This window comes from Carettochelys insculpta, chromosome 12, assembly GCF_033958435.1.
Source record: "Carettochelys insculpta isolate YL-2023 chromosome 12, ASM3395843v1, whole genome shotgun sequence".
Taxonomy (NCBI): domain Eukaryota; kingdom Metazoa; phylum Chordata; order Testudines; family Carettochelyidae; genus Carettochelys; species Carettochelys insculpta.
In genome coordinates, this window is record NC_134148.1 from 25,670,257 (window position 1) to 25,697,498 (window position 27,242).

At 43.0% G+C, this 27,242-nt stretch overlaps 1 protein-coding gene across 2 annotated transcripts in view; it reads right to left on the minus strand.

Annotated features, from left to right (window-relative positions):
- Window positions 1–27,242, minus strand: part of LOC142019926 (NAD(P) transhydrogenase, mitochondrial-like) — a 72,524-nt gene that overhangs the window by 37,368 nt on the left and 7,914 nt on the right. For both annotated transcript variants that reach the window (XM_075007350.1, XM_075007349.1), the window contains 7 exons: window positions 15,449–15,678; window positions 14,038–14,255; window positions 8,497–8,584; window positions 6,674–6,762; window positions 5,803–5,990; window positions 5,036–5,169; window positions 1,391–1,582 (listed from right to left, as the gene is read on the minus strand). In XM_075007350.1, the coding sequence (XP_074863451.1) occupies window positions 1,391–1,582; window positions 5,036–5,169; window positions 5,803–5,990; window positions 6,674–6,762; window positions 8,497–8,584; window positions 14,038–14,255; window positions 15,449–15,678 (1,139 nt within the window). The remainder of the gene's footprint in view (window positions 1–1,390; window positions 1,583–5,035; window positions 5,170–5,802; window positions 5,991–6,673; window positions 6,763–8,496; window positions 8,585–14,037; window positions 14,256–15,448; window positions 15,679–27,242) is intronic.

The following is a 27,242-nucleotide window of genomic DNA, read 5'->3' on the forward strand; positions in this document are numbered from 1 at the left end:
GTTTTGCTGATGAAAGAACATGAATAATTTTATTGTAAAGATCCTTATTTTGGAAAATGAGAATTTTTAATCTACATTTTAATTAAATATCTTTATTGACTGTTGCATTCAGTCACTGGAAAAAAGCCACATTTGGCCTCTCCAGGCCCATCCCCTGTGAATTCCAGCACAGCATCAGGCCTGGTATATTCAGGTCTATTGCTTTTCTCCCTAACAACTCCTCTGCCAAATATTAAGTTCAGCCTGGCAATATTAATTATTGTGCATAATTACGCTTTGATATAATGATACTTGAAGGTAGATATGAATCCTTGTAAATTCACCTTATTGACAGAAATGCTCTTTAGATTCTATCCAAAATAAACATCCCTGAAAAAAAATTTTAGTCTATCCAAAGAAATTTCTCTTCTTTGGCAACATGTCAGTCTGTATACAAGCCATCTGTCATTTAATCAGCTCTGGCCAAAGAGTTTGCAGGGCCCAAGGCAGCAGGCTGCCAGCTGGGCCCAGCCAGTGGAAGTGTGGTGCCCTGAAGGCACAGGGCTGAAGGCCCACTTTGCTTGTCTTGCCTTAAAGCCAGGCCTACACTGAATAGCCTGTACAGTTCCCCCGCCACTTTCCCACTGTGAGAGAAGCAGAGGATTTATGAAAGGATGGTGGTTTCTGCTGCAAAGACAGACACTCTGGCAGTGGGTGAGTGGCAGTCGGGTGGGTTTGCAGTCCATTTTCCTTCCCTCAGAATTGAACATTATAGCTTCCGGAGGCTACTATTGTCTTGAGCAACAGTGCCCTTGCTCCTCCCACACTGATGTGACTGCATCACAGAAACATCTTCCAGTCAATAAAATCTTCCAATATTAACATAATGAACATTATTTCAAGAAGCAGGCCCAGCTCACACTCCTACCCACCCCTCTCATTTCTTGCCAGAATACATCTTCTGATGTTGCCAGCACATATTGATCCCAGAGCAAGAAACCTCATCTGGTACTTGAATTCATATATCCCACAATCACAGAGGTAATGGCTCAATCCTTAGTCTTGAATTCTTCTTTATGAATCACCAGTCAAGGGCACAGCTTTCATTAATCTATTCTTGCCCTCAACTATCTTGGTGCTTGTCTTGCACCATTGTATAAGAGCTAGTCATTGAGAAGATTTTTTGGACTAGGTAACAGGAACATTTTAACAAGCAGCCCTGCAGCCCCTTACAAACTAACAAATGTATCTACTAGGTCATGAGCTTTCATGGACCCACTGCAGGGCTGTTTGTTATTTGTGAAGCTTTAGACTAACATGGCTACTGCTCTGAATCTAGGAACATTTATGTCCTTCATAATGCACTTTTATACCCATTCATCAGCTCTTTTAAAATGAGCTTAAAACTCACCTTCATTACCATGGTTCCTCTAATAACATGATCAATTGTCCCATAATCAAAATGATCTTTTGGCTCAAAATGAAAATATTCTTTGTCGGGAGAAATAGCTTTTAATAATTTCAAGATGTTGTTGGAATACAGGCTACTGGCCTGAGTTGCCATTCTACTTGGCAAATCTGTATAACCAATGTGAACCACACCCTGATGAGAAAGAAAAATAAATGTATGTCAAACCTTTTTATGCATTATCTTGAAACCTTTTCATATGTTCTTCACAGACCCAATGCATATTTTACAAAAGCTAGTAAATCAGATTCATTTATTACTATAGACACTTCTTTCCAAAGCTTTATTTTACAAGTTGAATTCTCTTTGCTCTTTTAAAACTAATAGCTTACTCTGATGTCTGAACAAAAAAAAAAAAAATCAGCAATTTTGTCAGCAAGCCAGAAACTGAACAAGCTGGGAGGCCAGCTGGGGAACCATATGGTGCTTATTTTGAGAATAAGAACTCAAGCGCTTTTGAAAGTTTGAAAACACCTTTTGTTTGTCTTATAAATAACACACTGCACAATGTTTTCCAGGTTAAGTGCTCTCCAATTAGGTCCAAAAGGAAGATATGATTTTTGATATCTTCATTTTCTATTCTTTGCAAACACACAGAAGAGGATAAAGTTTCCTTACCAACACCTCACTGTACTGAAGCTTAAGCATATGGACTATTGAAAAGGAAATAATTCTAACCCTATACTTTGAAAACAACTGCATGTGCTTTACCTTGGTTTCTGTGCCCTAGACGCTTGGCTTTTTCCCATTTATTTCATCCTCGTTGTAACACATTCCATTATTAGCCATCTGGATGATGCAGCTGCCAACTTATCCCATATGTAGCCACAGGTGCTGGTTCCAACAGACATTCAGGAGTAAGGCAAAGGATACCTTATTCAAGTATGGCAACCAGCAGCAACTGGTGCCTGCAGCGGGAGAGGGTGCAGGGAAGGCCACCCAGAGGGACAGGAAAGAGGTATATGGGGGCTCCCCATTTAGCAATTAAAATTTTGGCAGAGGTGTAGGAGGGTGGTCATCTCCTGAGTGCTACCACAAATCACCTGTGATAGTAACCACAGACAATATCAAAGCAAATTCACATGGAAACACCACAGATGGGAATGCTCTTTGCAGCTGTCTTTCCAGAACACAGCCATGACCAACTAGCCAATGTCTAGAATATTGTGAGGGTCTCTAGCAATGCTATTGGGCCCTATGTCCCATTTCAACTGTTAATTTACTATATTCCACCCTAACAACTTGCACAGCCATGGGCTCCTACAGGGCGTTTGGTGCTTCCTCTGCAGTGAAGCCACAGTGACCCCTAGTGGCTTCAATCCCATTCAGTGAGAAATGTACAAAATTCTGAAGTTAGGAAAAAAATAAGAAAGGACTAGAGAGAGACCTCATCTTAAATGGGAGGTGGACTGGGGAGAGTGGTCTACCATTGCTCTCTCCTTAAAGAACATTTGCACTTCAGGAATGGTACCTTTTTCATGAATATTTGTTGTTATAGTTCAGTACTGTACAGCTCCTGCTGGTGCTAGTGGTTTTGGAACTAGTTCGGCTGGAAAATTCAATGAACTTCTGCAACGGTGCATGGAACGTTCATAGCCCTACCGTAGAAAATTCTACCACAAGCAGCTATGGGATAACCCGCTCCCAGGGAAAGCTTCCTCTTAATCAACATAACAATATTGACTGAAGTTCTAACTCTGCACACCTGCCTGCTGTCTCTTCATTCTTTGCTTCAGGTTCTCATTATCATGAGCAGTGAGTCGCCCCCAGTTTACATTTTTTTTTTTTATTTTTCACAAGGTTATCCGTTATATCTTTGTAAAGAAGCAAGCCGGCCTCACACTTCTGGTGACGATGAGGGGATAAAGGCAGTCCAACTACAGCCCAAGCACTGGGACTGTGCAGGATGAGACACATAATCCAGCCAAGGAGACCAGGCCACAGAGGAGAATCAAACTTGAAGCCTCCAAACTACAATTCCCATGAGGACCACAGAACTTCAGACAAACACTGATTAATGTTGATCTCATCCAAAACAAAACATTTCAATCTGATTCAGCAATGTAAAATACTTCAATTTAGAACAATCTGAACCCAAAATGAAATATTTGATTTAAATTCTGCTGTTAGAAAATCAAACCATTTCAACAAGAAGTTTCCCATCTGAAATACTGATTTTGAGGATACCACATTTTCCCAACCAACCATATTAAATACAGAATTGGGCGATAAACCCAACAGAGTAACCCAAATCAGATTCAACCAGTAGTTCACTTACAGCAGGTCTTATCATTAGTGCTTTTTTTGTGCTGGTACTTGCCAGTACTGAGTACCAGAACCTTGGCAGCCCCAGGCATGGGACTGGCTGCGGGCAGGGGAAGGGAACCAGCAGAGTACTGGCTCCTTAAATAAACTCAAAGAATGCACAGCTAGAGGGGAAGACAGCTAAGCCACTCTGGAGACCCAGCAACACAAGTAGGAAATGTTGCTTGCTCTCAGAATTTTCTCGTGATATTTAGCCTAGTTTGTAAAGCTCCAGCTGCTAGAAAAATGTTGCAACCAAAGAGTCAGCTGTCACTGAAAAAAGAAAGTTTCTAGCCCTCCAAGTTGCAGAGAAAACATGAACCCTAAATGTTCCAACACCAGGAGGCAAATTATTTAATATATTTACGCATCATTATTTTTGCAGCCTGACTCCATGATCTTTTGTAGTCTTTGAGCGGGCCGTACCAGGAAGGGGAGAAGTTCCTTAATCTGAAAATCTGAAGAAGTGGTCTTATCCACAAAAGCTCATTACCTAATATATAAATTTGTCAATCTTTAAGGTGCTACAGGAATGCTCGTTTTTTGAGAAGCTACAGACTACTAACATGGCTACCACTCTGAGACTATTTGACTTTATCTTGTTAATTCAGATTAAATATATGTTTTAGCAACGAATAATTATGGTTCTACATTGTACAGATGAAATGAAACTTCATCTAAGAATAACAGTTTTCTGTATTAAAACTGATGGTTCAATAAAGTAAAATAGTGAAATTGACCATTTTTAGTTTTTATAAATGTTTAAATAAAACGAACCTTTAAGTCAAACTTCCTTCACTTTTACTACAGTTGGACTTTGGACAGGTCCATTTTTTTTTTTTAGTAAAGCTCTGGAGATGAATTTGAGGGCATTTATGAATATAGTTATTAAAAACAACGTAACCATGCTTATAAAAATCATAAGGCATAAAATCTTCAGAGATGGAATGGTGTCTGGACAGTATTCCAATTTGTGGTTTCATCACTTGTAAAGTGAAAGACTCTGCTTTATCATCTTGCCACGCAATAGTAAGTATTCATTACGTACGTGCAATAGTGACAGAGAGATAGCTGTGTTAGTCTGTATTCTATCAAAACAAAGAAGCAGTCAAGTAGCACTTTAAAGGCTAACAAAATGATTTATTAGGCTCCAAGGAAACATGGCCAGTTCTTTGTCACTAGAATGTTTATTACTCTTTAGTTTCTTCAGACCACTGCAATATCATTTCAATTTTATATACATGTTAACCATTTCTAATAAGAATTGACTTTTATTCTACTGACCTTGTGAATATAAAGCTCTCCAGGATGAGTCGTTTCCACATTGCCACCAGCCTCAGATGCAAGATCTACAATTACCGAACCATCCTTCATGGACTCCACCATATTCTTAGTGATTAGGATTGGAGCTTTTTTCCCTTTTGCAAATTTAAAAAAAAAGTAAAAATGTACTAATTGTTATTGTTGTATACAGCAAGATTCCACCACAGAAACTGAAAATGCACAAGAACAACATCTATAGGCTGAAACTCTCACATCCGGCAACATCTATAATCTGGCATGATTTTAGTTAGCCGTACGACCACTTATCATGGGTGTGACCAAGTCTCCCGTTGTTCTATAAATTCTGTTTAAAGCCATCAGTCTTGGCTCTCAGTGTTCTGTGCTGTTATTTAGCTGTAATTTACCCCTATATTTTCTAAGAGCCCAGCCAGCAGTGGAAGTGTTGGTAATGCTGTTAGACAATATTGACCTCCTGTGTTCAAGCAAATTCTCTCATTCGGCATCGGTCAGGTCCTGAGAGTGCTGGACTAGAGAGGTTCAACCTGTAGTATGTTGTGGGTGCTGCTGGTCATAAATAACAATAAAAATTTACGTAGTTAAAAGATGTCATTCTAATCCAGGAAATAAATATTAATTAGAACCCAAACTGAAAGCCCATATTCATGCATACTTGGTACTGATTGTCTCACTATATTCATATGGCTAATCTGGAAATGTTCATCTGAATATACATTTAAGTCTGGAATAATCATAAAGCTTCACCTTACCTGGTATAAGGGCAGTACTAATTATAATATCCACCTCTTTACATTGTTTGGCAAATAATGCCATTTCGGCCTCAATAAATTCTTTGGACATTTCTTTTGCATAACCTCCAACACCTTCTCCAGTTTCAGCAATATCCACTTGGAGAGGTTCTGCTCCAAGGGACTTAAACTGCTCCAGTGCTGGCAGCCTTGAATGCAAATAACAGAGATGACAGATTTGGGATTAAATGTTGGATTATTGAAGTCTGCTATTTTATCAAATCAGACCCTGCATGACTGCATGAGTGCAAGATGACAGCACTTCACAAATTCTGTTACTTCATTTACAGCAAAGAAACACAGCGTGGGCTGTAATTTTGCAGGAGTGGAATTCTGCATCAAAGCAGAGCTCCACTTAGTTCAGGGGTCTGCCTCTCTGGTTCTTCTCTCAGGATCCTGGCCATAATTACTAAGCAGTATCCTAGCTTCTAAACTTTCTAAGTGAACCAAGACTCCAAAAACTTAATATTCACTACCAGTGAACTGAAAAAAATAACAGTTGTGTATTCTATGCCGCTCTACAGTTAGGTTTTTATTCCAGGTCTGAATGATAATATTTTGCATTATCTTGCAAGTGGGATTTTGATGTAAACTTTGAGCTTGGATCTGAATGCAGCCAAATGAATGTGTGATATGCTCAGGGAATATGAGCAAGCTGGGAATCTACACTGCTTGTGTGCACTGGCTGCAGTGCATGCTTACTGCACTGTCTTGCACCATCGAGGAATTTGGGACATCAGTTTCAAAGGCATTTCCATTGATGCAACTGAAAGTAGGATTTTGCCTAGTATGTTCTATTTTTAGGATCTAGGCTGGCATTTTCTGACCCTACCTGGTGTCAAATCCCCTGACAATGGCGCCCATTGCTCGTGCAGCTCCTGCAGCAGCAAGCCCAGCCACGCCACCACCAATTATCAACATCTAGAGAGATTGAACACATGAACAGTGAGCAAAGAGCATTCTGCGCCCTACCACCACTCCATGCTGCGTGCGTTATATCCTTTATCTTCAAAAGCACTTGAAGTTACAAGAGTATCTGATGCTACCAAATGTAAGTTCTTTGTCTGAGTTCCAAACCCTATCAAAATTATGTAAGTAGGTAAATAGCCACCTCAGGAAGCAGGGATGGGACTTGATGGGAGTGATCTGCCCTATGCAAGGTGCGAGAGAGAAAAAAATGAAATCAGGCAGGAACTGGTTAGCTGTTTAAATCCTAATGTGAAACAAAACTTGAGTAGGGCTAATCTTGCTACACAATCTTTTCACTCCAGGGCATTGGTGGTGGAGGAAATAGCCTTGATTTAATCAGCTATTTAAATGTTTTGCTCCGTTATGGTCTGACTTTTCTTTTGAAGGATGTTCTGACAACATTCTGCCTTCAGAAAGTAATGTAAACTGCAACTCCCACTGAAATGGCCGTTTGACTGCAGAATTCAGTCCCTTGGTGAACAACATATTCTGCTGGGAGATTATTTTCCTTAAACAAACCCATACCTCTGATGAGTATCTGTCTCTAGGTGGGATGTGATTAAATGCATTTGTGGTACTGAAATGATTACAACTGATCCAACATTTGCCAGAACACCGCGAAAAGCGACATAAAAACAAAAGTGGGGCCAAGTGCTCCTTTGAGGCTACGTCTACCCTGCGCATCTCACAATGGCACAGCTGGGTACTGGCATGTAGCCTCTGGTGGCAGCAGAGAGCTGAAGAAGGCCAGTAGCTTTGTCGGTGGGAGAGTGTTTCCTGCAGACAAAGCGTTGTTCACACTGGTGTCTTTCACCAGAAAAACTTTGTCAGTAAGAGGTGGGTGTTTTTTTCCATATCTCTGCTGGACAAAAGTTTTACCAGTAAAAGTGCAGCACAGACACAGCCTCAGTTATGGGGATACAACTCACTTTATCAACAGAGGCATTGCACTTGTATAAAGGAGAGATTAATTTGGCCAGTTAACAGCCAGAAGGTTGCCAGCACTGTATTTTAAAAATAAGGGGCTGTTTTCTTTCCATCTCCACCCCACCTCTCTTCCTGATATTATTATTATTATTATTATTATTATTATTATTAATAATAATAATAATAATAATAAGTACTCACCTACATTCCTGAAGGATATTTCTCACTGCTTTTTGCTTCATTTAGTTACTCCTGGTCTTGTGCAGAGATGAAAAGATAAGGGATGTCCCCTATAACAAGGGGTTGCTGACACCCCTAGATGAGCACAGGCCTGTGCTCAGGGTGGAGCTGCACCTCTCCAGAAGTCACTATGAGAGCTCCTACCCACACTGAAAAAGTGAACCCTGTGCACTACCTCCATATGGGATTGCACTGAACAATGCACATGGTAGCTATCCAGCTCTGGAAGTACCTGTTTCCACCCTCTCCTGTTGGGGAGGCTAATGCCTTAGGAAGTTTTAGTGAAAAGCAGGCGCTGCATTCCAGAAAGCTCAGGCACTGCAATTATACCTGGCCTCTGGGGTGGAGCAGGTATACATGAAATGAAGACTCCTTGTGCCCCACTCACCTGTGTCAGGAGCAGATACACTCCAGCCCCATTACAAATAAAGCTGCAACAAATGAAACGGTAACCTAGATTTCAGTCAGGACACACAGTACAAAATCTTACTCCACATATCTCATCGGTACAATCCTTACCTTTGCAGGAGGCACCTTTCCAGCGGCTGTTATCTGACCAGTAAAAAATCTACCAAAATGATTAGCTGCCAGGATTACAGCCTTGTACCTAGAAAATACAAATAAGAAAACATTGTGGGAATGCAGTAAAGCCTCTTCAGACAGAGCATCAGGTTAACTATGCCAAAGGTAACCTTATGCCTGGTACCTTCCTGGGTACCAAAAAACAGCTGAGCCAAAACTCCTCAAACAAACACACAGACTAAATCAGTGAGACAATTCATAGAAACCCAGTAAAAGAAACAAAAGCTACTGAACATCTTCATTTGCAAAATGAAAAAACACATTCAAATGTCAGAACAATTTATACCAGTGTAACACTCTTTCACAGTGGATGCCTCATGGAGGACTATTGCTGAGAAAGGAATGCACACCAAGGGCATGGACTCCTGGCGTCAATAAAATGCTTATTATGGTTTCGATATTTTTTTTACTCTTTTTGAAGAAAAAGAGCCAATCGCCCCTGGGTGAAGTGGCAGGACCTATACGCTATGGGGATGGGGCATCCATGCATACAGCCTCGCAGGCCGGAAAATGAGGCTAACAGTACATGCTCTTTCCAAAGGATATGTGTGTGCTGCACCCATAGTGATGGGTTCCCTTAACTTTCCTTCATAACTTATCCTTCCTAATTAACTGTTCAAAAACCCTCTAAATCAGCGGTGTCCAGAAGAAATTTAACAAGCATCACAGCCATCCCCTCCAAACCAGCCACCCACCTCCACTCAGACCCACCCTCCACCCTGCGCAAACCACCACCACTGCAGGCATGCTGCACAAAGTGCCTTGCTGCTGCTGAAGGCTGCCACATGCTTGTCCCACCAAAGCGGTGGGGTGCATGCATGGAGCGGGCGGAGGACGCTCCACATGTACGGCTCTAACAAGCTGCTTCACCGAGTTGCGCTGTTCAGTTCGCCACATGTGGTGAATGGGAAGCATATTGCACACCGTGGCTCTAAATGCATTGTTCTTTATTTAGGAAACAAGAGATGGTCTAGCAGCACTCATTAAAATGCAATGCCTGGCTTCCAAGTTGTGTGGCCTAGCACAGTGGTTGCCAACTCTAGCGGTCCTAAAAGAACTATCATGTACAGTCCAGCCTTTTCTAGCAATTTCCCAAAGAATAGCTTTTTAAGGGCATACTTTCCGCATTAAGACAAAAACTGATCTAGTGGTGTGGAATGCTCACGAGTCCCTTTTTGTGGTAGTGTGCTGCCTGTGATGTTGGGCTTAGAGTAAAGGGTAAATTTTGGGCTTAGGATAAATAAAGGGGTGGATGAATGTAAAATACAAATATTTTAAGAGCGGTCTGTATAAAAATGAAGACATGTTTTGAGCCCTGTGTTAATCTATTGGAGGAAAATCAGAGGATTTGATGCTAGGTTAATTAAACAGTTTTACAGGCCAAAAGATGGAGATGGAGTGTGTGTAACAGGAAAACACTATTTATCTCTGTAGCCTGTTTGCTTAAATTTACCAGAGCTGTCAGCAAGACCTTTTAAAAAAGAAAATCCTCATGATGTTGTTTATGGCTCTGCAAGGCAAACAATATTGACTGTGCTGACATTATCATTGCTTGTAATTTTTTCCTCCTTAGCAGCACTGGAGCTGAATACATAAGAGATGAGTCATATAACCGCATTTCCCTGTGATGGCATGGGGAGAAAAATGGAGCACGTGGGATGAGCCAGGGCTGGAAATGAATAATTATAAGTATTTCCTGTTATGAGAAAAGACAGAAAGTCTGTGGAGTAAGTGAAAGTGTCCAACTGGTACCATGCTGGCCATGACCAAACCCTCATGATTCGGATATGACGTGTGGTTGGTTAACTCAGCAGCATGGCCTGTTCTCATGCAAACCAACACTTCTGTCAATTGTCTCAGAGTTCACAAATACAAAATGGGTTCAACTCACAGTTCTGGTGCACTGTGGGATGATTCAAGCAGGACTGAGGCAATGCCCTCCACAGAACTCATTCCTTTGGCACGTTAAGGATCAATATGAATTTCCCCACACAGGGGTTGGCAAATGATGGTCTATTGAGGCCACTGTTCCTGGCAAAGGCTTCAGTTTGGCATCTTCTACTAGTTTTCTGGAGCATGTGTTTTCCTATTCCATTACTGGTTCACAAAGAGTTGAGATGGAGATAAAGCCAACCTTTTCAGTAACTGCACCAAAGTCACAGTGCATCTGGAAGATGCTCAGATCTGGGGTCTGGAAATGGGAAACGGACTCTCTCTTTTTAATTACTGCTTTTAACCTGACCCAGACTGGGAAAAATTATTGGTGCCCGATGGCTAGTGTATGGTCTGCATAAATGAACCTGAATTACTATCTTCATCTATTTACAAGTAAATAAATGGCACAGAGAATAGCAATCACTGCTGGGACCCATTATTTTCAGCAACAGAAAAAGCATACAGGATTGAAATGGCACAAAAAGTCACGCTTTTCTAGGGGCTAGAAGAAAAATGTCAGTTTGACACAACATCAGCATTAAATATTTTTAAAAATTCTGTAGGATTTAAAAAGAAAAATTCTACCCTGTGTCAAGAATGGGTTTGGCACAAGTGCCCACTGAAGTTTAGCTCATTGTTTACTGATTGACAAGGTATTCGAACAGTGAGTCCAGGGAAGAATGCCAAAGTAATATTCTTCCACGGGAAGAGAAAGAGTTAATGTGTTTTGTCTCTTTGGTATGGGATGACCGACTGAGACAGGTTCCTAACTAAGTGTGAGTTTAAGTGGGCTCAAATATCTGACATAGTGATGATGACTCTTTAGAGTTTTCTATATATTAAAGACAAAAGAGCATTTTCAAAGATCCTGGAGACAAAAAGAGGGCAGAACAAATGCCCAATATTTCCCTACTCTATGTTGTGGAAGACAAAATTAAAGGACTGCATTCACTCAACCATTTTAGAGAGGAATGCAATGATGTCATGGCTAACAGGCAGGGAGAAAGCTTTGTCAAATATCTTCTGACTTAAATTTCAGTGGTGAGGAAGCCGGTAAACGGTGAGGAAAATTCCTCATTCAGTGAAGCACTTAAATGTATTTGATCTCTTTACCAAATTGATTTGGCTCAAGAAGAATTGGTTCAGATTTAAACCATTTCAATATGTAGCTTATGCATGTAAGTAATTGGTGCAATGTTTAAACTAGTTTGTTGTGCTTCCCCCCCCCCTTACCTAAATGGCTTTGAAATCAGTTCCAAATCTGAATTGATTCCAAATACGGCTAATGCTGAATGGCAGTTGGTTCTGTTGGCTTGGCTCATAGCACAGTGTGATGCCACCAGTGAGATGCTTGTCACTAAGGTTATGCTTACATGACGGAAAGAAAGACGATTGCAGATGTGCAATTCTAGTTACGACAACTGCATAGCTAGAAGTGACATACGTGCAATTAACTTACCTGGCCGTCCTCCCTGAAGAAGGTCGAAGGGAGAGTTTCTCCCCTCGATCTCCCTTACTTCTCACATCTCACAAGGACTACAGCGGTAGATGCCAACCCATGATAGATCAATTTCACATTTTCCTACCAGACAAGCAAACTCAAACCCAAGAAGATCCACCCTCAGTGGTTTGATCTTCCAGGCTAGTGTAGACATAGCCTTAGCTTTGAAGCCTTGTAAACGTAATATTTTCACGTGAAATGCCTAGTTCATGCAGCCCCAGGTATTAGTCCTCAGAATAGCACAGCCACCTCAAAGATAGAAAACTACCTGCCACTTCAAATTACAGAAAGTGGAGTTCGCATGCTCCTATCAATAGACTTCCCACGCAAAGAATCTTGTGTTTCAGCTTTACTTGTGTGAGAGGGAATCATGGAAAAATAATAAGAACTGGTATGTTAAAGCTATGCCAAATATAAGAGCACATTTATCACAGAGTCAGTGGTATTTAGAACCACATGTTTTACAACAGATGGATTGAAATAAGTTTTCTTGCCCACCTGCAAGTAAGTTGAGCTTGGACAATTTATGTATTGTTGAACTCAGACAGAACGTAGCCCCAGTTTTAAGACACTGGCACTTACATAACAAGGGAAACACACCATTTTAAAAGCTGTGTGTGTCCAACCCACCGTCCTCCAGGCCCTAAATCAGTAGTGTCCAGCCTCGTTGGTCTGAGTGTCACAAGGTAAATGGACCACGCTCAACATTTTGAAACAGATTCTGTGCCCTTTGCCCTCTGCCCCCACAGTCCCAGTTGAAGAGGATAAGTCAAGGATGGGAAGGACATAGTGCTCCAGGTCCTCCTAGCTACCGCCTGGCCCCTTGAAGACAATAAGCAGCTGGCACGGGTCACAGCAGCCTACAATTTTTGGTCTGGGACAGAGAATCTGAGAGCTGTAACTGGCTGTCAGCTTCTCCTCCTTTTCTGGGCCACCCTAGCCGTGTGTACACGTGCACGCTACTTCGAAGTAGCGGCACTAACTTCGAAATAGCACCCGTCACAGCTATATGTGTTGGGCGCTATTTCGATGTTAACATCGCCGTTAGGCAGCGAGACGTCGAAGCCGCTAACCCCATGAGGGGATGGGAATAGCGCCCTACTTCAAAGTTGAACGTCGAAGTAGGGCACGTGTAGACGATCCGCATCCCGCAACATCGAAATAGCGGGGTCCGCCATGGTGGCCATCAGCTGAGGGGTTGAGAGATGCTCTCTCCAGCCCCTGCGGGGCTCTATGGTCACCGTGTGCAGCAGCCCTTAGCCCAGGGCTTCTGGCTGCTGCTGCTGCAGCTGGGGATCCATGCTGCATGCACAGGGTCTGCAACCAGTTGTCGGCTCTGTGGATCTTGTGTTGTTTAGTGCAACTGTGTCTGGGAGGGGCCCTTTAAGGGAGCGGCTTGCTGTTGAGTCCGCCCTGTGATCCTGTCTGCAGCTGTGCCTGGCACCCTTATTTCGATGTGTGCTACTTTGGTGTGTAGACGTTCCCTCGCAGCACCTATTTCGATGTGGTGCTGTGCAACGTCGATGTTGAACATCGACGTTGCCAGCCCTGGAGGACATGTAGATGTTATTCATCGAAATAAGCTATTCGATGTAGGCTTCACGTGTAGACGTAGCTCCTGAGTGTCTAGAAAGGGGAGGAGAGCCATGAGACAGAGCTAGTCAAGCCTCTGTCCTGTTCTTCCAGGGCTCCTATAGCCCAGCAGAGAAGCAGGCAATGTAGTAGCCAGTGCTATTCTATCTTTTGCCCACATGCAAGAGAGAGCAGGTTTATGTAAAATCAGTGAATTTTTTGTGCCGGTACTTTCCGGTATTGAGTACTGGCACCTTGGTAGCCCCAGCCCTGGGATTGGCTGGGGGGGCCAGGTAGGGGGTGGGGAGCCAGCTGATTACCTGCTCCTCTTTTTCTACAAAAAAAAACACAGTGTAAAATCATATGTGCAGAGTGGTGTTCACAGGAATAAACAGACGCAAGGCTATACCAGATGTCTTCAGTTACAAAAATAGCATTCATGCAATAAAATTCGTATCCCATATCCTCACCCTGCAATGTTGGCCATTGAGCTTAAAGCATCATATCCTTGAGCAATAGTGACTCGAGGAACTTGGTCCATTGCCAAGACTGTGGCTTTGCGCTGAGCAAGTTTGTCTAGGAGATCTGGGTTCTGAGCAGGGTAGATAAAGCTGACAAGTGTTGCATTCTCCTTGAGCAAAGAAGCCTCGTGCACTCCCAGCACTTCATTAAAACCTGGGGCTCTGACCTTAGATACAAAACATATCACACATTTAATTCTTTAATTCAAAGGGGTTCAATCTGATTCTTTAAATTAAGCTTTTGGAAGCTGAACTGAGTATTAATAAAACACATGGAAGCTTTTGTTTTAACCTGACCCTCTTCCACGCACACACACCCTGTGTCCTTAATGCGGATCTCTGTACCCTTGTGGAGTTCTACTATCTAGAGCAGTGTTTCTCAACAACCGGTCTGTGAGATCTCCCTGGCACAGTTTGCAAGCAGTCCTGTTGCACCTTAAAGACTAACAAATTTATTTACTAAGTTATGAGCTTTCATGGGTAAGACCCACTTCATTCAACTGCAGCAGATAATTAGAATCCAGGTTTGTATAGTGGTGGGCAAGGAAGAAAGGAAGGAGGAGGAGAGAAAAAGGGGAGGGGAAGTCACCTGTCATCAACAAGACAAGTGGAAGAAGTGTATTAAGTAACCTCCCTTTTTTTCCTATTCCTCCTTCCTCCCCCACCTCCATACTATATACCCTAGATTCCTATTATCTGCTCCAATCTGAAGTGGGTCTTACTAGCGAAAGGTAATAAATAAATGAGTTAGTCTTTAAGGTGCTACAGGACTGCTTGTTTTTGTGATGCTACAGACCAACCCAGCTACACCTGCCCCAGCCCAGCACAGTTTATGAAGGCAGCAAGCTAGTGTCTGATATCTAAAAGGCTGAGAAACACTGACCTAGATGGAGCAGAGCCTCTGGCAGAACTAGGTATTTAGCTCAATGGTAATAGACAAAAATGGATTAGATGCACTTATGTCAAATACCATTCATCCCATTGAGCAAGTTACATTATTTGGGATGGAATGGAATGCCGGTAATCATACCACAACCGGTGTGAATTGGGGTATGTATTGAGCAATATCTCTAAGGAAATTTAACCCTCCCACCAAAAAACAGAAATACAATGCATGCCTAATAGGTATGAAACATTTTTGGCTGTAAACATTGTTGATACAAAATATAGTGCCAGCTATGATGTGGAACACGTATAAGGTTACATTTAGCATATGGTTTAGTGCAATGGATTAGTTGTTCTACTGATTTGATTTCATGCTGAAATTCTGATTTTCTTAAAATCAGAGTCTCTCTCTTCTGCCGTTTGCACACAGTCATTGGAATGAATATGTATGAATCATGTCAAATGTTAAACTTGCCTTTAAAACAATATCTGAACCAAATACAGTTTGCAAGTTACTGATTTCTGCGCCAGCCTCTTTGTATTGCTCATCAGAAAACTTTGCTTCTTCACCAGCTCCACATTCCACTTGCACATTAAATCCTTGTTTAACTAAAGCCTGGACACCAGCCGGAGAGAGTGCCACTCGCTTCTCATTTTTGTATGTTTCTTTGGGGATACCCACAACTAGATCCTTGTAATGAATTCCTAAGTAAAAATAAAGGAAAAGTATTATTTTTCCCAATTCATATTCATTAGATTGTTGTTTGTAGAATATGGGTTGGGGGGAATTTCAAAAGACTAAAGGACAGTTCAATATCCAATTTGCAATGGAAGTCAGTGGGACTGGAGTGCCCAGCATCCTTAGCCATCTTAGAAATCCCAGCCTAAGGACCCAATTCTGTAAACCTTTACTCCCATGAGGAATTTTTACTCCCACAATTAGTCCCAGTGAGTGATTTCAGTGGGAGTACTTGCGTGAGGAAGCATGATAGGACTGGGTCTGTGCTTTTCTGTAATTGACACAGAAGGCTACCAGATGAGCCACTCTGTTGTTAAAGATTTTATAGTGCATCTTTCCACAGCCAGCCCACACAGTTGCACAAACACAAACACATTCACGAATGCCAAAAGGATAACAAAATAAAGTTTGGTTTATAAACGCCTTGGCTGTGGGATACTGCTTACACAAGTTTTCATGCTGTTTATCCCAAAAAAAAGGTGTGGAACTGACCACAAACGATGAAGTGACAACCTCAACTCCACTCACGCAAGAGGTGGAAAAACCAAAAACAAGGCAGCGGCATTTGGAGAGGAAGCTTTGTTTTTCCTGGCTTTATATGAGAGGGAATGGTCTTTGTTGACAAAGAGGCAAGAACATGTTGTGAAACAGTCTAAGGGGTATCTCCATTGGTTTTTAAGGATCTGATCCAGACAGCATTCACAGTAGTAAGTACAGTGCTCAGTAATAAACTTTCTCATGATCAGGCCTTGGACTATTATGTATATAGTGTCCAATGTTATCGGGTACATTATAGTTTTTTTCATTGACTTCAATGGATTTATATAACCCTTTTAAGGGTTAAATTCACCCCATGTGGCCGTGAGCTAGGGGAGTGAAATAAGGAATATGTATCATGTAAGTCCCACTTAAAGCCTTATGACAAGATTTCAGAGGTGTATAGAGCTAATGCTGGTCCAACACACAGAGGCGAATTAACTCTTATGGCTTTATACGGCTGACGGACACAGGTCATCAGCAGGAGGGAATGAACTTACAAGCTTAGGGGCTAAAACGGTGTGCTCTACCGCATGAGCTAAAGCCAGCTGGCTCTCAGCCAAGGCTGCAAACAGAGACTTCACTCTCCTTTGTCGGTGATCTCAGTGCCTCTGGGGCTTCCGCTTGATCCTGCAAGGTCCTGAATGCCAAGTGTTACTGGGAGTCAAACACACAGATCACTTCACAGGAATGCCCAGCACCAAGCAGGGCTGAGCACTCAGAGCCTAACCTTGATCCCATTGAAGAACATGACAAAATTCCCAATGACATCAATAGGACCAAGTTTTGGCCATAAGCTAGTTGACTAGAGTTCCCCATCCCTCACCATCTTACATCAGTTGTGTTTCTGCAGCCTAGAACTCTTCCTTACACATAATTCATGCAGATCATACATCATTGGCGGCTTACAAGGAGTTAATATGGTGCTAGTGACAGAAACATTGTGACCCTATAATAAATGGCAATAAATGCAAGCTGTACATTAATAACTAACGTACTTAAACTTGTATTTGCCTGCAGGTACACTGTCAGTTCAGCACCAGACAGAGCTGACACCTGCAGCTATGATAGTTCTAGCAAGAATATTCTAAGCAAATTTCTAGAGTACTGGGGCAATATCTTCTTTAAAAGGTGTGTACACAATATTAATGCAAAGCTCTATACAAACAGAGAATGACTATAAAAAAACACAAAGAAAAGACAACAGCAGTGAATGGCTTTGGTGGCACATGGCAGGCCCTGAAACTGCTACTGAAAATACCCTTTTCCTTTTTAATTTTCAAACAAATAGCTTTTATATTTGAGTCACATAAAAAGTCAAAATATTAGCTGAGAAAAATAAAGAACACAACATAAGTGTTTGTAACTGCACAGAGAAGATAGGATCATTACCGCTAAAGCAAAACTCAACACAGGCATGGTATAAATTAGTACCACACAGGAAATCAGTATGTTACAGAAGATAATCATCTAGGGAACCCATCCTGCTCACCAGAGTCAAGCGAGTATGCCCAATGAAATTAGACAGTGCCTTTAGGCATAAATCTGAGCACAGGTTGGCGCATAAATTGGCCCACTAAAGGGGGCATTGTGCCTTAGAGAACCTCCTCTAAAAGATTAACTATATGTAGAGACAGTGGGGCAGAGAATGAGCTTACAGAAACGTGGTATTATACTGAAATGCTGGAACAGCCATTTAGCATTAGAATAAAGTATCTCCTCTCATACTCAAACCTTAGATGACTTTATTTTAGATTTTGGGGTTAGGTTTCAGTTTCATCTCAAACTGGTATGCACTAGTACATAGAAAAAGTGCCTCACGTGCAAGCTGCATGAGTATTTTTCCAGCATTGCCATTCTACACACAGGTGGTGGAGACCCCTATGTGAAAGAACATTGACTCATGAAATACATTTGAACAAAGGTTCTTTGCACATGAAAACTTCATTGTGTGAATGTGCAGCTCTTCATGCTGGAAACATGTAGGTGGAAATTGGGAACGTTTATACAGACATTCCAGGCTCTAGGGAGGAGAGAAAGTCAGCGTGTCAGGAAACAGGGTCTGCAGCAGAGCCAGTCTCTGGGCAGCCTGATGAGCACAGCTGGCCTGTGGTAGGCTATTTCATTAGCTACCCCACTTGACCACCTGGAAGAGTCAGCAGACTGATTCTTAAAACCAACAGCTGTTCTGCAACTGCTCACAGCACTTGCTCACTTAACAGGATTGCCAACTTCCTATTTGCAAAAAGCCAAACACCCTTGCCCTGCTCCTGCCTTGACCCCTTCTCTCAGGCCACATCCCCCCGCCCGACAGCATTCACTCTCCGCCAATCCTCATGCACTCATTTTCACTGCACTGGGGCTGGGAGTTGGGGTACAGAACAGGGAGGACTCTAGCTGGGGTGCAGGCTCTGGCATGAAGATAGGGATGAGGGGGTTGGGTGCACAAGGGGGCTCCAGGATGGGGCTGGTGAGTGATTCGGAATTAAAGTTATTAACCTTCCAGGATTGGTCTGGAGTCTCCCAGAATCAGCATCAGTCTCCCAAAGATTACTGAAAGCAATTTTAGAGATCTGAGTTGGATTAGGGTTACCATATTTGAACTTTCAAAAAAGCGGACACGCTTCAGAGGGAGTGAATCTGTATCAGTATCTACCAACTCACGTTGCATTAATATACTATAGTATATATAGTACATAGCACTTAGAGTATATTAATACAACGTGAGTTGGTAGATACTGCTACAGATACACTCCCTCTCAGGGGTGTCCTCTTGAATGTTCAAATATGGTAAACTAAGTAGGATATTTTTAAAAATGACATTAGATCAAGTCTGAAAAACTCTCCTGGAATAGCTTCAGTTGGAGTTGGCAACACAATTCAGAGAGTGGGAAGGGTCTCTGGAGTAGGGCACGGAGTTGAGGTGTGACAGAGATACAGAATCTGGCATGGGGCTGGAAAAGTGGGGACACAGAAGGGGCTTTGGGCTAAGACAGGGGTTAGAATGCAGGAGGTAGTAAGGGATCACACTGGTGCAGGAAGGGGCTCAAGGTTGGGGCAGGGTATTGGGGTGCAGGCTCCAGGATGGAGTTGGGGTGAAGGAGGGGCTCAGGGCTGGTATCCGGGTTCCAGATGGTGCTCATGTCTGGTGGCTCTGGGAAGCAGCAGCATGTCCCTCTGGCTTCCAGGCAAAGGGGCATCCAGGTGCCTCAGCCAACAGGAGCTGTGGGATTGTTTTTGGCCAGTTGAAGCTGTAGAGGTGGCGCCTGCATCCAGGGGAACCACGCAGAGTCACGTGTTGATGAGATCCACCAACATTACCTTCCGACCGCGTGTTCTGGTTGAAACCTGGACACCTGGCAACCTTACGTGGATGTGATAGCGCCAGTGCCTGCTTGTTCCCAGGACTTACTCCAACCCTGTTCATACCGTGTTCCACACCACTTCCGCTTTGCTCCACTCCAGGCAACCCGATTCTGATGCCTCACCTCTCACTTCAGCTGTGATCCTTGGCTCTGGAATCTGGTCTCTGACTCTGATTCTGACCCTGGGCTTCAATTTGTGGATACCAACTCCTGCCCTAATCACTAGGCCTGCTTGCTACTCTGACCATTACCCACGACTGGTTACATGATGGAACAAGGAAACGGAACATATATAAAAGCTTTGCACACTGAGACAAACCACCATGTCACAGACTAAAAAATTAGGAAAGAAACATAGGCTCACCTATAATTAAACAGGACATAACAATTCCTTCAGCAGAGAAATCATAAGTTGGGGGAGGGGGCAACTCCCACCTACAGATACCATGAAAACAGAATTCTTCCAAGGTTCTGCATCTACAACTTATAGCCCATACCAAGGTCCTAATGCCACTGGGTAATGTAATATGCATAAATATATTACACTGTAACATGAAACAGAGTAAGCTACAATGGCCATTTTGGAATGAAATGTCTATTTGAACGTGTTCTGCAATATCACACATGCTCTTTCAGTGACATGCTATGCTTTGCTGCATATATCAGCATATATAGAAACTCAGATCAGATCAGAGTAGCAACATGCATAATGCACTGATTAAAACAGATGACAAAATTATTACTGCGAGATAAAATACCAACAATCCTATAAGAAGTGCTTTTGGTTCCGTAAATCAGCCATTTCCATAGCATTTGAGGACAGCCTGTACCAGACATCCTCTCTGTCTTCCTAGATGTGGTAGTTTCTCTGGAGATTTATGAATGCAGAGGCAACTGCCACAATCTAATCTGCACTGCTCTGCAGAACTACAGACATAATGAGCTCTTGTTAGTCTTAGCTTTCTTTTGGTTGCTAAAATACATCCACTACGGAGAAGGCAGCAGCAGAGAATTTCTCCATAGTATATCGTACAGCCCTTATTCAGATTCAGCACATTCTGTGGCTGCTACATAATCCTCTGCAATAGTCCTAAGATACACGTAGTATTAAGTTACAACCAGCTGGATAATGAGATTCATTTTTATAGGAACCTAACAACAAGTAACCTGGCTAAGAATTTCCTTTACAGTAATTAATCAGGATGCAGACTGTGGGCATTAGCAACAGAGAGGTAGCCGTGTTAGTCTGTATTCTGACAAAACAAAACAGCAGAAATGTAGCACTTTAAAGACTAAAAAAATGATTTATTCAGTGATGAGCCTTTGTGGGACAGACCCACTTCATCAGATCAATAGCATTTCCAGTGAAGACAGACATCTATAAGTACAGAGGTCCAAAAAATATTGCAATAAAAACTAACAAAGCATAGGACTGAAGGAGGATCTTGAAGTAGCTGGTTTCTGGGTATTTATGGGTGATACCACCACCCGAACTAACCATTTCAGATACAAGATCAAGGGCACATTCTCATGGACTTTGACAGATCTTATACCTGCCATTATGTGACAACAATGCCCCACCACTATGTACATTGGACAGACCGGGCAAACTCTTTGCCAAAGAATGAATGGACAGAGAACAGACATCAAGAATCTCAATACACATACGCTGGTCAATGCACACTTCAATGGAATGGGCCATTCTGTTAAAGATCTGAGAATTTGTGTCTTAGAACAAAGAGACTTTAAAAACAGATTACATAGAGAAAGTTGTGAATTGGAGTTCATATTCAAATTTGACACATTAACACTTGCTATGAACAGAGACGACAATTACCTCATGCATTACAAGGACTGCTTCCCTTCCTTTGATGCTTGTAATTATCTCAGGCAAGAAACTTAACATCCCCTAACCCTCATGACCCTCCTTCAGTCCTACATACTTGTTTTGTCCATTTTTATTGCAATTATTTGGGACCTTTGTATTTCTAAATGCCAGTCTGTCCTGGAAATGCTATTGATCTGATGGAGTGCATCTGTCCCACAAAAGCTCATCACTGACTAAATCATTTTGTTAGTCTTTAAAGTACCACATTTCTGCTGTTTTACTGTGGGCATTAGTTGCACACACAACAGTAGCATATTTCTCAGGTGCTATTGAGAAAGTTTTGATTTTTCTTTCAGGTCCATGGCGATGAGGACCAGAGTATGCCTTCACAATAGGCATCTCTTTCTCTATCTGTGCACCTCAGCTCAAGCCACAGTTACAAACTCACATAGCGATGGACAAGAATTTCTGTGTGTGATTACCTATCAAACGACATTCTTTTCTGCAGGGATATGAGTGAAGGGAGTATATAATGTATTATTATTGTGTACTTGACACACAGAAAATTCGTCCATCAAGATGGAGAGGACATATAACTGTAAATCACTGAAAAATCAACCTTCCAATCCGTCATTGTTAAAACCTCCTCTAAGTTCTCTCCCGCATCTGCATTTGATCTGCAATGCATATATTGTTAAGCTAGAATTTTGCCTTTTTAGTAGATATTTTCTTCTATACGTCAATTCATTCTCTGCTAAAGGAATCACACAGGCTCTATTATTTTTTTCCATACAGAACTTATTATTTAGATCATTGGTTCATTCTAAACACATACAAAAGTCCATCCTTTCCAATATAAGTTCTTCTCTCAGCTGCTTAAAGGGGCTACAGTCCTTTGCAACTAGCATTTGGGCCATCCAAATCAAACCCTTCTCCAGAAAATTTATATTTTCCACAGCCCCACTCAGTCTGGATGTAATTAGCAGCATTTTAAACTATATCCTTATGTCATCCCATATTTTCAAGTAACCCTGTCAACTTAGTTTAGGACCAATATTTGGGTTATGTAAAAACACACACATACACACACTTTCAATGGCTGGAAATAAGGGGTATTTTTCACAATTTCCTTTAAAATACATTTTAAAATAACAGACTAGTTATTTAAAGGTTCTTTTCTAGGGTCTATGAACTCAAACTCAATAGCCTTGAGCAATGGCAATCAGAAAGTGAAAATGATGTCAAACAAAACTGCACAGAGTAATTTCATTACCTAGACTGAACTGCAGAAAGCAAAAAAATAGCATAAAAGGGAAAACGTTGTTAACATTCTTAGCAGTTACAATGAAGATGGATCTTTAAAAACATTGGCTAAAAGCCTAGCCCTTTTACTAGGTCAATGGCATGTAACGCATTAATTTTTCTTGGAGAGAAATTGTTGCCATAGCTTCCTGTGCCCTGGAAAAAATTTTTAAGCCCTCCACGTGTGACAGAATAGTTCAACAGGTGAGTGTCGGACCTCCATCAGTTTCTTCTCGCATATAAAATGCTGACGTGAAATTTTGATTTAGCTTCATTAGTATGCATTCTATGCTCAGGCCAGCCGACGGAGGGGGCGGGGAGCACGTGGGACAATTGCACCAGGACCTTGGCCATTGCCACCATACTGCGGCTGCGGGAGAGGCCAGAGCTCAGACCCCTTTGAATTGCTCTAGAACTCCACCCTGCATGGCTCTGAGGCCTGGGGGATGGAGCACACTATAGTCTCAGCACTGCTAAGGGCTGACTGCCTGAGGCCCCTCCCTTTCTAAGGCCCTGTCTCTTCTGGGGCATAGAGCTGGCTCCCCCACACTTTGCCCCGTGGCAGCTGTCGGCACCACTGTCTTTTCTATTTGTTAACAGCAGCACTCTCACTGTTCTACCTGCTTTTCAGACATCCGAGACAGGACCATTCCTGCCCTGGGAAGTTGGGGGTCACAGAACTCAAGGACAAAGAGGCTAGGGAAGGCGTAACTACAAATGCAGGGGCGGCTCACACCTCTCTTCATTCTAGCTGAACCTGGATACACAACCACCCACCAAGTTAAATACCACACTATCTACCAAAATCCTTTGGGAGTTTTGCCATTGCCTTCAATGGAAGCAGGAACAGGTTTGACATGTATATGTTCAAGGGGAAAAAATTAAACTAAGTCTACACTAGTTTACATATATTACCCATTCCTATATACATACATCATAAGTGAGGGAAAGATCTGTCTATCCAGCTTACATCTAACCCTTTTAGGCAGCTAGACAAAGAAGTATCAAGGCAAATCTAATCAGCTGCACATTTCACTTATTCGAGAAGGCTTTGCTCTCGCACTGTTGCTCATAATTTTATTACAGTTGCTCCTAGGAGGTCCCACTCCGGCTCAGGACTCTGATGTCATGAACACTGCATAGACCAAGGCCAAGATCCTGCTAATGCCTACAGATACACTTATCTTTATTCACTCATCTTTATTCATTTATTCAAAGGTTCAGAAAAGGGCGACTAAGATGATTAGGGGCTTGGAACGGGTCCCATATGGGGAGAGGCTAGAGAGACTGGGACTTTTCAGTCTGGAAAAGAGGCGATTGAGGGGCGATATGATAGAGGTATATAAAATCATGAATGGTGTGGAGAAAGTGAATATAGAAAAATTATTTACCTTTTCCCATAATACAAGAACTAGGGGACACCAAATGAAATTGATGGGTAGTAGGTTCAAAACTAATAAAAGGAAATTTTTCTTCACACAGCGCACAGTCAACCTGTGGAACTCCTTGCCCGAGGAGGCTGTGAAGGCCAGGACTCTATTAGGGATTAAAAAAGAGCTTGATAAATTTTTGCAGGTTAGGTCCATAAATGGCTATTACCCAGGGATAAAGTATGGTGCCCTAGCCTTCAGAACAAGGGCAGGAGATGGATGGCAGGAGATAAATCACTTGATCATTGTCTTCTGTTCTCCTTCTCTGGGGCACCTGGCATTGGCCACCGTCGGCAGATGGGATGCTGGGCTGGATGGACCTTTGGTCTGACCCAGTATGGCCATTCTTATGTTCTTATGTTCTTATACAAATAGCCCTGCCAATCGGGTTGGGACTCATCACATGAGTAAAGCTATCCCCTTAGCCAAAATGCTTCCTTCAGCGTGAAGTCTTTCAGTATTTATGTTTTATTTCATTTTCTGCATATTCCGAGCAGTCTGAATACAAGATACAGTCCAAACACCCACTCAGAACAACATGCTTTCCATGTTCTTTTGATCTGGGTGCGTTTGTGTTTTCTCAGTTTACTTATTGAAATTACGTAAGTATGGCCATAAAGCTACCATGGCATATTAAATAGTGTTTAGTTTACCCTTACAAGAACGGTAGTTTAGATTTATTTTATTATGTTCCAAAGAACGATTGCTCAACAGGATAAAATAAGCAAAGTAAAGTAAACTTGAAGAAGAACTTAATCACAAAGAGCATTGTTTGGAAATGCATACTGATGGATTTGCAGTTGAGAAATACTCGACAATTCAACGTATAACCCAACTGTCTCCTGTACATGAAGGAAAGATTACTGGAATATCACAGTATCATCCAAATGAGTCAGAAGGAAAACATATTGGGAGACTTAGACAGTTCTGGCCCAAATCCTAAGCTACAAGTGAGGTACGCTGTAAGACAGGAGGGGTGAAAAGCACCTTGCTTTTTTGTACCACAAGAAGGGACAGGTCCTCTGGCAGAAGGGGCAGTGCTGGGCGTGCTCCCTGCTTCCCCGTCCCTGCAGTGCTCTGGCAGTGATTTAAAGGGCCTAAGGCTACAAACACGGTATGGTGACAGCAGCCAGTTCCTCTAGGCCTCTTTAAATCTCCAGGTCCCAGTTGCAGCTGAGGGATCTGGGCCCTTTTGTATCGCCAAGCTCTGGGACAATTGTCCCCTTTGTCCCCTGACCACTGGTGGGCTTCTATGTGGGCTCCAAATCCTGGGCTGACTACACATTCAGCTGTTTCCAAGACATAACACTTAGAGCACCCAGAAGGGTGCTCTAACTTGCACCAGTTAACAGTCACCCTAAAGCATCAGACAGACATAGAGAGGGACATTTCAAAGATGGCTCCTTCTTCAGCCCAGCTCCCATACTGGCAGAATGGAAGAAGAATGGTTTAAGAACCACTATGCCCTGAGATTATCCTTCTGTGAACAGATTTAGGGCTACTTGGCACCAGTGTTGGGGCACAAACCAGCCTCAGCAGAGCTCAGAATGCCAGAACTTCTGTCTGCCCATAAAATCAGAACAAGTTACAGGTAATGCCCCCAGGCATGGGGCAGCACCTGCTTCGGAGGGCAGCTCCGCAAGCTGCAGGTTTGTGAGTGGGCCCCAGAGAGGGCTAGGCTGCTTCTGGCTCACCTGCCACCCATAAGTGTACTCCTCTGTGACTCTCAGTCTCTCCTCCTTGTGTTCTGTACATCTGGACCTGCACCAACCGAAGGGCGGGCCACTCCCATCACGCCACCAGGCTGCACCCGGAGCTGGAGAAGTTGTTGGAGCGTCCACAAAGACGCAACAAGCCACGGTGCTGCAGGGCAACGCTGCCACCATAGAGCACCTCTTCTGGGTGGATGTGGAGTGGCGGTTGCTGGTCTGGGACCAGTTAATGTTCTGCTGTGACATGGTCACCAGTGTCTGGTGGGACATGCTGTCCCAGCTTCCCATGGCTGCCCCTGCAGCCCAGCAGCTGCCTGCCCTCCTACACGGCACCCTGGACCCCCACCTGCTCCAATGTGTGATGGCTGTGGGATCCAGGTACCTCCTGCTTCCCCTGTCCACCCAGACTTTGCCGCAGCCCCTCTCTGTCCATACCTACCCCTGGTGCCAGCCTCAACCAAGCCCCGACGGGGTCCCTGAATTCACGGTGGGAGGGGATCCTGAGGCTGACACCACTAAGGGTCTCACTCCCCCTTGGGTCTGTGGCCCCCCAACCCTCCATGTTCTGAGGCTCCCCACCCTCTGTTGAAAGCCACCCCCACTGTACATAGTTAGGGTTGCACATCACTTCTTTGCAAATACTATGGAATTGCCCTGTATTTGTTTTGCACACTGGTGTTTCTTGTAAATAGTTTTCAATTGCACTGTTTTTGTTTTGCACAATTTTTTTGGTTCAGAAAAACCTACATAATTGCTCACCGCATATGCACACATCCTTACTGTGAAAGGGTAGAGGACGGGCCTAAGGGAGGGGTCATGGTGGGGACAAGGTAGGGCTGTGGTCCTAAGGCTGTGGGGGACTTGGGCAGGGTTACTGAGGTCCTCGGGAAAACCACTCCTTCAGGACCTCCCAGACCTGTACCCCATCCTGATGGTCCTGGCAGATGACAGCTGTGCCCAGCGGTGTCCTCCCCCAACCCCAGGAGGAAGGCCTCCTCTTTCTCCTCCTAAATATTGTACAGTACACAACAAGCCCCCACAACCTGGTGGATGTTGTGCTCCTCCACATCAAGGCAGGTGAGCAAGCACCTGAATCATGCCTTGAAGTGGCCTCAGGTGCACTCGGCCTGCATCCTGATGTAGTTCAAGCAGGCACTGAATATTCATCAGCCACAGCATGAACAGATCGACTGCGTCTCCCATGGTGCAGACTGGCATCTGCATGTCCCCAGCTGCCAGCCTGACACTGCAAGATGTTGTCTTTATCAGAGATTAAGACGCATTTCATCTGCTAAGATTGGGCCCACGTGACATTCTCAGCTCAAATTAGGGAAATGTGGTTGAAAATGATTATCA